Source organism: Monodelphis domestica, chromosome 1 (genome assembly GCF_027887165.1).
Source record: "Monodelphis domestica isolate mMonDom1 chromosome 1, mMonDom1.pri, whole genome shotgun sequence".
Lineage (NCBI taxonomy): Eukaryota > Metazoa > Chordata > Mammalia > Didelphimorphia > Didelphidae > Monodelphis > Monodelphis domestica.
The window spans coordinates 431847850-431860752 of record NC_077227.1 but is presented as its reverse complement, the minus strand read 5'-3'; the positions used below and the strand labels follow the sequence as shown (position 1 = coordinate 431860752).

At 35.0% G+C, this 12903-nt stretch overlaps 1 protein-coding gene across 1 annotated transcript; it reads right to left on the bottom strand.

Annotated features, from left to right (window-relative positions):
* Positions 1–8327: 8327 nt before the first annotated feature.
* Positions 8328–10345, bottom strand: LOC100010540 (olfactory receptor 2D2-like). Its single transcript, XM_001363700.3, has one exon. The coding sequence runs from the start codon at positions 9852–9854 to the stop codon at positions 8919–8921; it is 936 nt and encodes a 311-aa protein (XP_001363737.3). The 5' UTR covers positions 9855–10345; the 3' UTR covers positions 8328–8918.
* Between the last annotated feature and the right edge of the window lie 2558 nt (positions 10346–12903).

Here is a 12903-nt window from a genome sequence, read left to right as displayed (position 1 = left end):
TCAATTGGCAAGAGAAATTAAAAAGATATCAGAAAAATCCAAATAAAAAAATACTGGAGGAAAATATAGAGTATCAAAGTCTTATGTGTAAAAATTCTAAGTAAAGGAAAAATAAATCTATAACAGGTCCATGAATCAGGGCCCAATTAAAACGATCTAAGCAATGATGCATTTACCCAGTCAGTAGCCAGGACTACAGAAAGGTACCACACTATGAAAGGCAGAAAAGGGACCAGATTATAGGAACCAAGGTTGAGATACTTTGTAGAATGTAGAACAAGGAAGACCTGCCTTTAACACATGTTAAACAGCCACAACCTCGAACCCCAAACACCTTCAAATTTTCTTTGTCTAGGCTCAAAATTACATCAATCCCACCAGGATTGGTTGGTCTCTTTGACCTTGTGCTCTATTGGCACTATGCAGTATAGCTTTGTGCTTCTTTGGCACTGTGCAATGGCTCTTTTGTGTATATCTTTTCCTGAAATTAGAAGGAATCATTAAGTAAAGTCCCATAATTTCTTTAAACAATTAGTGGCATCATTTTTGTAGTCACAAGCTTTTGGGGCATGCATTAGCAAATGTATCTTAAACTTATATTATCTTATATTACTGCAAAATCAAAAAGTTAAAGAAAATCTTAATGCTGGTTACATGTGCTTCAAATATAAAAAGGAGAGAAAAAATAAAAAAAACCTGAAAAAGTATATTGCACATGCGAGAAAAATATAATAATAAAAGAGCTTTGAAAAATTAAAAAATGTAGCTTATAATCATTGACACTCTTTGTCAGCTAAGGAAATATAGAATGCAAGGCTTTCTCACCAAAAATGAGATCCATTTCCTCTTCATATTTGGCCATGATCCACTGAAGGTATGAGCAAATGAATTGAACAAGGTAACATTTTTTATTTTTAAAGAACAGTAGTACAAATATGTAGTTATCAATATCCCCAAAATTCTCAATAGCCCCAATAATTACAATAGCAAACAAACACACTATCATATTTCACATAAGTTGCTGTATGGCATTTTTTAAAAAACCTATGAACTGATGGACATTTGTCACAAGTTTTTACAAATGTAGCAAATCTTTCAACTTTGGTAATAAACATATTTTTAAAAGAAAGTAAAACTCATTTTGGGTTTAGAACATCATGAAATCTAGATATTATTCTGGTGGAAGTAAAGTAGTGAGGTAAATAGTTATAAATGAGGGGTGCTTCTTTTTTGGGAGGATTTTTAGGGGTACAAATGCCCTGAGATTAACTGCCCCAACTTCCATTCATATATTTAGAAATGCGGGAAGGTTGGGGGTTATAAAATATATTTTATTTCAGCTACTAGAATGGGCCTTACACATCATGGTAGGGGCAGGCAAAATAGCCAGAGATTGTTAAAAAAAATTCCAAAAATCATGTTTAAAAAACCCTTAATATAATTTGAGATATTTAGCACAGTAAAATTTCCAAAGGTTGTTATAGCAATTGTAACCAGTTCTGATGAAGTCCATCTATCATCTATGTGACAATTTACAAAGGCAAAAATAGAAAGGCTGTTTTTTCATATATGGGCTTAATTACAATGATATTTGTTCAATATGGTTATAGGGGAAAAGCAACAGAATTTAACAGTTAAACTCAGTACATTAAAATGAACAGTATAACAAAATAATATTGAATGCAGTAATATATGAATTTAAAATCACAAACTTAAACCTTAAACAAAGCAAATATTAAATGCAATAGAATACAGAGATTTTTAGAAACCATCTGAGTCTGAAATGCCTTAAAATATAGCCTTTAGTCTCTTTAAAATTCCCTGTTTTTTTTTTGTTGTTGCTGTTGTTGTTTCTTTTTGTTTTTAATTATCCATTTAGATGCCCATTGTCATAAGGCAGAGTGGTAAGGGCTAGGCAATGGGGGTTAAGGGACCCATCCAGGTCCACACGGCCATGAAGTGTGTCAGGCCAGATTTCAACTCCGTCTTTAGGCCCAGCTCTCAGTCTGTTGAGCTACCCAGCTGCCTCCCCAAAGTTAGCTAAAAGATTGTAGGGAGCTGAATCTCCTCCCTGACACGCAGGTGAAGTCACTAGAAGGATCAATGCAATTAAAAGATATCCTTGTAAAATAGCCATGTTTTTAAGTTCCTGTTCATAAGTCTCTTCTCTCCTTTTTTCTCTCTTCCCTCCTCCAATACCTCCTCCTGCCCCAGTCCACGTGGCTAATCTTAGCATACGGGAAAATTACCCCCATTTTTACCAGCTGGTAGAAATGAGTCCTGAGCAGTCTGCTCCAAGGATCTGGGTTGAACAGGGACCTGGTGAGTGAGAGAGAGAACACCGGGGTGGGCAGGGCTGGGACAGGAACACAGGCAAGCAGGACCAGGAGCTAGAGCAGGCAGCCAGGTTGGGCAGGTGAGTTGCAATCTAGGTCAAACAGCAAAACCCATCTGGAGCGGTTGGCTGGAACACAGGAAAGCAGGGCCGGGAGCCAGAGCACCAGGTAAGGACCAAGAGAGGCCAGGAGCATCAGCAAGAGAAACAGGCAGGCAGAATGAAGCAGCCAGGGGCCAGGTGGACATCAAACGCAATAGGTCCGGAGCGGATGTCTACAGGCCAGAGATCACAGGCAGGCAGGAATGGGAGCTGAGAGTCTGTGAGCTATCTAATGGCTGGAATGAGCAGCAGCTTTGCAAGGGTAAAAAAAACCTTGGCCAGAGAAACGTGCTTAAAAAAAATTCTAGGCAGTAGCTATTAAAGGCTGAACTAAAGATCATTAAAGAAAAGAATCAGAAGATTGCAAGTATTTCCTGTCCCTTTGTGGTCGTCAAACTGTAAAGATTAAAAATTTAAGGGAAACTTGAGGCAGGTAGAAATTAGTTTCTCTCTGCAAGGAGTATGATATTTTAGAGGTTTATTAAAGATTGAGAATTTAAGAAAAATACAAGTAAGAAAGCATGTGTCTAGGCCAGAGAGAGAGGCCTCGACAATCTCACCTACATCATGAAAGACCTGTCTGCTTGCAAGCAGAAACAGAAAAGAAAAAAGAGAGGCCCAGAAGCCTTTCCAATCTGGTTAAATACCCCATCTCGATCTCAGCCCAGATGAGAATTCAATAATATAACAAAGCTTTCTGGGGAAGTGGAGCAAGGACTTCTGGGGATTGAAGTCCTGGATTCAAGTCTTCATTTTTACAGTTTACAGTGTTCTCCTGGTTCTGCTCATATTACTCTGCATCAATTCTTGTAGGTCTTTTACTTTTTAATTTTGTATGCACAATTCTCTGATCTCTTCTTTCTTTAATTTATGTATATAAACATTTATAGATGAAAAAAATTCCCCTAAGTACTACTTTGGCTGTATCTTATGCATTTTGATATTTGCCTCATTGTTTCATTTTGTAATGAAATTACTGAATATTTCTATGATTTCTTCTTTGGACAATATCCTTTAAAATAATATTATTTAGTTTCCAATTAATTTTTGAGGAATTCCATCTTTTGAGGAATGGATGAACAATTTGTGTTATATGATTATAATGGAATACTATTTGCTATAACAAATGATGAGCTATATCAGAAAAACCTGGGATGATTTACGTGAATTGATGCAAAATGAAGTGAACAGAATCGGAACAACATTGTACACTGTAATAGCAATATTTTTTGCTAAACAACTATGAATAGCCCAACTATTCTTAAGATTACAGCAATTTGAGACAATCCCAGAGACTTATGATGAAAAATGTCATATGGTTTCAGAGAAAGAACTGATGGTGTCTGAATGCAGAACAAAACATTATCTTTTCCTTCCTTTGTTCCTTATTTTATCCTTCCTTCTATATTCTCTTTCTTTCTCCTTTCTTCCTTATTTCCTTTATTTATTTCTTTCTTTTCTCCTCTTCCTCCTTCTTCTTCTCCTGCTTCTCTTTCTCCCATCCATAGAAATTACTAATGGTGGAAATATTTTACATAATTACACATGTAAAATCTGTATCAAATTGGTTCTGATCTCATGGAAGGAATAGGCCTAGGAGGGTGAGGGGAAAGTATGAGAGAATTTGAAATTCAAAGTGTTTTTAAAGGTGTATGTTAAAATTTTATTTTTATATTAATTAGAGAAATGAAATAATATAAAAAATAAAGAAAAATTGTCTATTCATATTGAATAATGTCTCTTGATCTTATGTGGGTACTACCCACAACCCACTTCCCTTGACAAGAAGTTGATGGACTTTCACAGGGTCTAGTGTGACTTTCACAGGGCCTAATTCACAGGCATTAATTCTTTATCTTTCTGTTCCCCAGGCTGTATTTAATTAGGCTCAGCATAGGAGTAAGCACTATGCAGAAAAATGGTGGCAAATAATTTTTTCAACCTTGTTTTACCTGATTCTACAATCCAGTTGAACTGGTTTTCTTTCTGATCTTCACATATAGCATTCTATTTTCATATCTTCATGCCATGGTGTTTGAGGTTATCATGTTGGTATCCAGCTCTGACATTTTCTCTTTTTCTTCAAGATATAGCTCAAGCACTGTTTTATATATGAGTTATTTTATAGCATCCCCTTCCAAATTTTTTGCTCTCCCTCACTAACTATCTTGTGTTAATTATTTTATCTAAGGTATGGTACCTTTAATGTGCTTCCCCTTTATATGAAGAAAGGTATTGTCAGTTAAAAGAGAAATAGTTATTTTGATTAAGAACTTTGAGATAGTTCTTATTTTGTGTTTCATTGAGAATTTTAGTTTGTTATTTTTTCTAGGTTTATTTTTAGTTACATGCCTAATTCAACAATCTGTCCTTTCTCTATTTTATTGGTGTAAGAGTTTAGAGATACACATTTCTCCCTAAGTACTGCTTTGACTGCATCCCATAAATTTTGGTATGTTGTATCATTGTCATCTTTCTCTTTAAGGAAATCATTGATTGCTCCTGTTATTTATTCTTTGACCCACCCATTCTTTAGGGTTTTTTAAAAATCCTTTTATTAAGATGTAGTTTTCTCATTTACCTCTTTTAATTAAATTTATTTTTGATTTTACTTTGTCTAAGATTATAATAGCTATCCCTTTTTTAAAATTTTTAAACATTATTTTATTTGGTCTTTTTCATACATTATTCACTGGGAACAAAGATAATTTTCTTTTCCTCCCCCCCGCCCCCGCCTTTCCCTCTCCCATAGCCGACGCATGATTCCATTGGTTATCACATGTGTTCTTGACTCGAACCCATTTCCCTGTTGTTGGAATTTGCATTATAGTGTTCATTTAGAGTCTCTCCTCAGTCTTATCTCCTCCAACCCTGTAGTCAAGCAGTTGCTTTTCATCAGTGTTTTTACTCCCACAGTTTATCCTCTGCTTGAGGGTAGTATTTTTTAGATCCCTGCAGATTGTTCAGGGACATTGCATTGATACTAATGGGGACGTCCATCACCTTCGATTGTACCACAGTGTATCAGTCTCTGTGTACAATGTTTTCCTGGTTCTGCTCCTTTCTCTCTGCATCACTTCCTGGAGGTTGTTCCAGTCTCCATGGAATTCCTCCACTTTATTATTCCTTTGAGCACAATAGTATTCCATCACCAACATATACCACAATTTGCTCAGCCATTCCCCAATTGATGGGCATCCCCTCATTTTCCAATTTTTTGCCACCACAAAGAGTGCAGCTATGAATATTTTTGTACAAGTCTTTTTGTCCATTATCTCTTTGGGGTACAAGCCCAGCAGTGCTATGGCTGGATCAAAGGGCAGACAGTCTTTTATCGCCCTTTGGACATAGTTCCAAATTGCCCTCCAGAATGGTTGGATCAATTCACAACTCCACCAGCAATGAATTAATGTCCCCACTTTGCCACATCCCCTCCAGCATTCATTACTTTCCATAGCTGTCATGTTAGCCAATCTGCTAGGTGTGAGGTGATACCTCAGAGTTGTTTTGATTTGCATCTCTCTGATTATAAGAGATGTAGAGCACTTTTTCATGTGCTTATTAATAGTTTTGATTTCTTTGGATGCCAACTGCCTGTTCATGTCCCTTGCCCATTTGTCAATTGGAGAATGGCTTGATTTTTTGTACAATTGATTTAGTTCTTTATAAATTTGAGTAATTAAACCTTTGTCAGAGGTTTTTATGAAGATTGTTTCCCAATTTGTTGCTACCCTTCTGATTTTGGTTACATTGGTTTTGTTTATACAAAAACTTTTTAATTTGATGTAATCCAGATTATTTATTTTGCATTTGTAACTCTTTCTAATTCTTGCTTGGTTTTGAAGTATTTCCCTTCCCAAAGGTCTGACATGTATCCTATTCTGTGTTCGCCTAATTTTCTTATAGTTTCCTTCTTTATATTCAAGTCATTCACCCATTTTGAATTTATCTTGGTGTAGGGTGTGAGGTGTTGATCTAAGCCTAATCTTTCCCACACTGTCCTCCAATTTTCCCAGCAGTTTTTATGAAATAGTGGATTTTTGTCCCAAAAGCTGGGATCTTTGGGTTTGTCATATACTGTCTTGCTGAGGTTGCTTGCCCCCAGTCTATTCCACTGATCCTCCTTTCTGTCTCTTAGCCAGTACCAAATTGTTTTGATGACCGCTGCTTTGTAATATAGTCTGAGATCTGGGACTGCAAGACCCCCTTCCTTTGTATTTTTTTTCATTATTTCCCTGGATATCCTTGATCTTTTGTTCTTCCAAATGAACTTTGTTATGGTTTTTTCTAAATCAGTAAAAAAAATTTTTGGAAGTTCCATGGGTATGGCACTAAATAGATAGATGAGTTTGGGTAGGATGGTCATTTTTATTATATTGGCTCGTCCTACCCATGAGCAGTTAATGTTCTTCCAATTGTTCAAGTCTAGTTTTAGTTGTGTGGAAAGTGTTTTGTAGTTGTGTTCATATAGATCCTGTGTTTGTCTCGGGAGATAGATTCCTAAGTATTTTATTTCGTCTAAGGTAATTTTGAATGAGATTTCTCTTTCTAGTTCTTGCTGCTGAGCTGTGTTGGAATTATATAGAAATGCTGATGACTTATGTGGGTTTATTTTGTATCCTACAACTTTGCTAAAGTTGTTGATTATTTCGATTAACTTTTTGGTTGAATCTCTAGGATTCTTTAAGTAGACCAAAATGTCATCTGCAAAGAGCGATAATTTGGTCTCCTCCTTGCCTATTTTAATGCCTTCAATTTCTTTTTCTTCTCTAATTGCTACTGCTAGTGTTTCAAATACAATGTCAAATAATAGAGGTGATAATGGGCATCCTTGTTTCACTCCTGATCTTAATGGGAATGGATTTAGTTTATCCCCATTGCAGATGATATTAGCTGATGGTTTTAGATATATACTGTTTATTATTTTTAGGAATGACCCTTCTATTCCTATGCTTTCTAGTGTTTTTAGTAGGAATGGGTGTTGTATTATATTAAAGGCTTTTTCTGCATCTATTGAGATAATCATGTGGTTCTTGTTGGTTTGCTTGTTGATGTGGTCAATTATGTGGATAGTTTTCCTAATGTTGAACCAGCCCTGCGTCCCTGGTATAAATCCTACTTGATCATGGTGGATGACCCTTCTGATCACTTGCTGGAGTCTTTTTGCTAGTATCCTATTTTTTTTTTTTTGCATCTATATTCATTAGGTAGATTGGTCTATAATTTTCTTTCTCTGTTTTTGGCCTGCCTGGTTTTGGAATCAGTACCATGCTTGTGTCATAAAAGGAGTTTGGTAGAACTCCCTCTTTGCTTATTATGTCAAATAGTTTGTATAGTATTGGGATTAACTGGTCTCTGAATGTTTGATAGAATTCACTGGTGAATCCATCAAGCCCTGGGGATTTTTTCTTAGGAAGTTCTTTGATGGCCTGTTGGATTTCTTTTTCTGATATGGGATTATTTAAGAAAACTATTTCTTCTTCTGTTAGTCTAGGCAATTTATTTTTTGGTAAATATTCATCCATATCACCTAGGTTGGTATATTTATTGCCATATAGTTGGGCAAAGTAGTTTTTAATGACTGCCTTAATTTCCTCTTCATTGGAGGTGAGATCCCCCTTTTCATCCTTGATGCTGTTAATTTGCCTTTCTTCTTTCCTTTTTTTAATGAGATTAACCAGTACTTTGTCTATTTTGTCTGTTTTTTCAAAGTACCAGCTTCTAGTCTTGTTTATTAGCTTAATAGTTCTGTCACTTTCGATTTTATTAATTTATCCCTTAATTTTTAGGATCTCTAGTTTTGGTTTTCTTCTGGGGTTTTTTAATTTGTTCATTCTTGTATCCCTTCTTTTTTAAAAACTTCAGCTGAAGCATATTCGAATCCATTCTAGCCCCTTTCCTTTACTCTATATGTTTCCCTTTGCTTCAAATGTTTCTTGCAAGCATAATATTATAAGATTCCAGTTTTTAATTCACTTTGTTATCTGTTTACATTTTATAGGGGAATTCATGCCATTCATATTCAGAGTTATGATTACTAAATGTGTATTTGCCTCCATCCTATTTTTTCCTATTTTTCCTGTTTATCTACTATCTCTTCCTTCTCCTCCTCTTCCTACTCCTTCTTTTGTTCCCAAGAAACATTATACCATGCCTGAGTGTATTTCCCAAAGTCTAGAGCAGAACTGTCTCTTATGTTAATTCCACATTACTAAAACTGTTTTTCTAAAACCTTCCATATTAGTAGTGTTCTCATCTAGCTCTACAGAGTGATAGATGTATCATATCACACCTCTCTCTGTGCCTGAGACATATTATTGGTATACAACACATAAACATTCTAGAAATCACTATAAAGCAATATAAACATGTATTCATATATGCTAAGAATAATGGAAAGGCAATTTTTTAATAGGATCGGGAGTGCTATTGCAGTCTCTGGAGTGAAGAAACAGTGCTATAATGAATGACAGTGACACAATCAGGATATGAAGCATTTCCTTTTTTTGGCAATGTTTCTAAGTGCCTTATTCACATCCTTATTCCTCAGGCTGTAAATGAGGGGATTAAGCATGGGGTTTATCACAGTATAAAATACAGACACCACTTTTGCCTGCTCTTTTGAGGGTTTAAGTGTCATATAGTTAATGATGGCTGACCCATAAAAAATAATGACCACAAGGAGGTGGGAGCCACAAGTGGAGAATGCCTTACGTCTCCCTGAGGTTGTCTTCATCCTGATCACAGTCACTATAATGGAGCCATAGGATGCCAGAATCAGAGACACAGGTGCTAGAAGAATCACAACACCCATTAAGAAAATGGCCATCTTTGAGCTGTGGGTGTCTGCAGAAGCCAAGGCTAAGAGGGCTGGAGACTCACAAAAGAAATGAGCAATTCTATTATCTCCTTGGTAGGGGAGTCGCAATGTGAATGTGGTGTCAACCAAAGCCACTAGAATACCACTGACCCAGCAACCCAAGGCCAAGTGGCCACATAACCTCGATGTCATGATGATAGGGTAGTGCATGGGGTCACAGATTGCCAAGTACCTGTCATAGGACATCACAGCTAAGAGTGCACACTCTGTACATCCTAAAAAGAGGGAGAAAAGAAGCTGAGCTGCACAGCCTGTGAAGGAAATGACCTTTCTTCTGTATAACATGTGGGCAAGAACTTGGGGAACAATACAAGTAGAAAAGCACAGGTCAGCCAAAGACAAGTTGCAAAGGAAAAAGTACATGGATGTATGGAGTTGTGAGTCAATCAGAACCAGGGAGATGAGAAGCAGGTTTCCAAGCACAGTAACCATGTAGACTATCAGGAAGAGTATGAAGAGAAGTAGCTGAATTTGAAGATCATCAGAAAGTCCTAGAAAGAAGAATTCTGTCACCCAGGTCTTGTTGATGTCACTCATGTTTTTTTTTAAAAGAATAATGAGATATTGAGTAGAAGACTGTAACCTAAAGAATCATAGAATCCACTATTAGGGGGATCATTAAAATTCAATTTCTTACACAAATATTAAATGGTGCTCTCAAAAGGAGTTATTGAACACATCCAATGTAAGCAGTACACTATAACACCAGGAAGCCTTTGTATTTATCGGCAACTCTAAATGTTAGAAAATGCTTCTTTATATTTAACAAAAATCTTCCACAGTCTGACCATTGATACCCATTGATTTGGCCCTTCTTTTATTCCCTCTTCTGCATATGCTCTCTTGGTAACCTCATCATCACTAAGGGCATTAATTACTATTAATGAAGATGTCTGCCACATCTATATATTTAAATCCATTCTCTTTCCTGAGCTTCAGATCCACATTGCCAAATTTCTATTAAACATTTTAAATTGGATATCCTAATGATATCTTAATATGCTTAAAACTAAATTCATTCATTTTCTTTCCCCCTAAATCTTTCTCTTCCAAAATTTCCTATTTCTGTCAAATATCTTTTCATTTCCTTCATCTTTTCATTCTCCCAAGATTTTAACCCATGTATTAACTCTGAGTCTTTGCCCTTTATCACCCAATGAATTTAATTTGTTGCCACATGTTGCCATATCAATATCTAGCAATATCCCTAAAAATATCAATCACTTGCCCTATATAATAGCTGTTGATTCTGATCCTTTCTCTCTACTCACACAGCTAAACTTAGTTCAGGTTCTCATCTCTTATCACCTTGGTTATTTAAAAAACTTCCTACCTTAAATGTCATTCTATTCCATTTCATCCTACTACACATTTGCAAAAAAAAGTTTTTCATAAACATAAATTTGACAATGTGACTCTATTTAATCAATGTCAGTATCTTCCTACTTCTTGTGAAATAAAATATAAATTTCCCTATTTGGCTTTTAAAGTTCTACACAGTCTTACCGCAATCTATTTTTGTATCTTCACTGAATTTTACTACCCTCTTGTATTTTTCATTCTGAGCAGACTAATCTTATGTCTGCTCCTCAAACTCAACATTCTAATCTCCCACTTCCCAGATTTTTTCACTAACCATTCAAAATACCTGGAGTGCACTCCCTCCTCACAGCAACAGCATAAAGTCACTTTCTCCTTTAATATGCAGTTTAAGCACAATAATCTACATAAAATCTTTCCCAATTTCTCTAACAACTAGTATTCTCCCTCCAAAACAATTTTGTATTAAATTACTTTATATATATTTGTAGTTGTTGTCTTATACATTTCTTTTGTATATTCTTATATGTGTATATATGTACTTATTGTTTTCTTCATTAGAATGTAGCCCCTTTGCACGTAAAAATTATTCCATTTTTGTTTTGGAGCACCTAGCACAGTGCCTAGACCCTAGTAGACATTTAATTAATATTTGTGATTGATCAAATGATAGATAGCATTTTCATTCTTTTTCCCTGTGTCCTAATTCATAGCAAAATCTCATTTCCTTATAATCATATATATATTAATATTCTATTAAATGATTAGCTTCTAATACATTATCTATAAAAAGTCGAAGGCATTTGTATATTATGTAAATATCTGACAGTTTTCAGAGATAATGAATATGTATATATGAACATATCTATGTACACAGTATATATACACACATATAAACATGTATATATGTATGTACATGCATTTATATGCTTATATATGAATATGTCTACATATGCTTATTTATATATACATATGGCAAGGCAGCATGATATTTTTTTCAGTTGATGGAAAGCAAACCTTGAAATCAGATAATTGCCTTCAAAGACCTGTGTTCCAGTCATACTTTTGATACATAATGGCTCAATGACTGCCAATTTATTTAATTTTATTTAATCTGTAATGCTCTAAGTAAATCCACAAAACCACAGAAAATGTAGGAGCTGCAAAGTTACCAATTTACATTCACAAAGAATTTCCTCGCTTAGAAACCATAAGTTTAGTCCATATCTATATAGGTGGCTGTGTATATTCCATTGTATTTATTTAAATGATATGTAGGTAGCTTCCATTCTCAATTATATTTGCCTTATATTTGTAGGTATACTTCCTTTTAGCTTTATCACAACTAATGATTTATGAATGTTGCCTTCTGGCAGCCTAGGAAAAAGAGACAAAGAATCCTATCGCTCCTAATGATATAGAAAATATTTTAAATACTGGACAAAAATCTTAAAAGGAAATAACATGAAAGGACTTCCTGCCAAGATGAGTACTTGATTCTCATCAAATTTGCAGTTGGCACAGAGCAGAAAAGACGGCTAATACAATGAATGGTAGAAACAGGAAACAAAAATATTTTGATAGGTATAATTAGGCAGTCCAGCTTTTACCAACCTACTCTAGCAAAATCCTAACAGAAAAAAAAAAGAAATGATTAAGAAATACAATGAGAAAATAAAGAAGTATTTTCTTCTACCAAGAACTTAAAAAAAAGTTAGCCTGGACTGTCCAACAATAAAGCCATGATGAACACAAAGTAGCCTTACAGAGTTATCAGAGATACCCAATAACATGTATGTGTGTAATATGGATGTATATATGCATGTATATATACAAGAATGTGGAATATATGTGTATTAATATACACATACATGTGTTCAATGTGTATCAACTTATATAAGAACTTTTAAAGAAATAGCAGGATGCAAAATGAATACTTACAGATTCATAACAAATCTTCTTTTGTGTTCTGATGTATATATGAAAATTCTACTATTTGAATTTTTAAATTTCAAGTAATTAATTTTTTAAAAAATAAATGGTTGTGTATGTAGTTCATTGACACTAACTATAGGTAAAATTTAACTATTCCCCAGTTGGACATATATGACTTTTGAGGGGGTAAAATACTATAAATGGAAATCAACCAGAAAATGTAGCTGAGATTAAAATAGAAATTTCTACCCAGAAAAGAAAAGCCTTCCAGATTCTGGGGAAAGGAAGATAGAAAAATAAGCCCCTCACCTTTATCACCTCTGTAGTATTA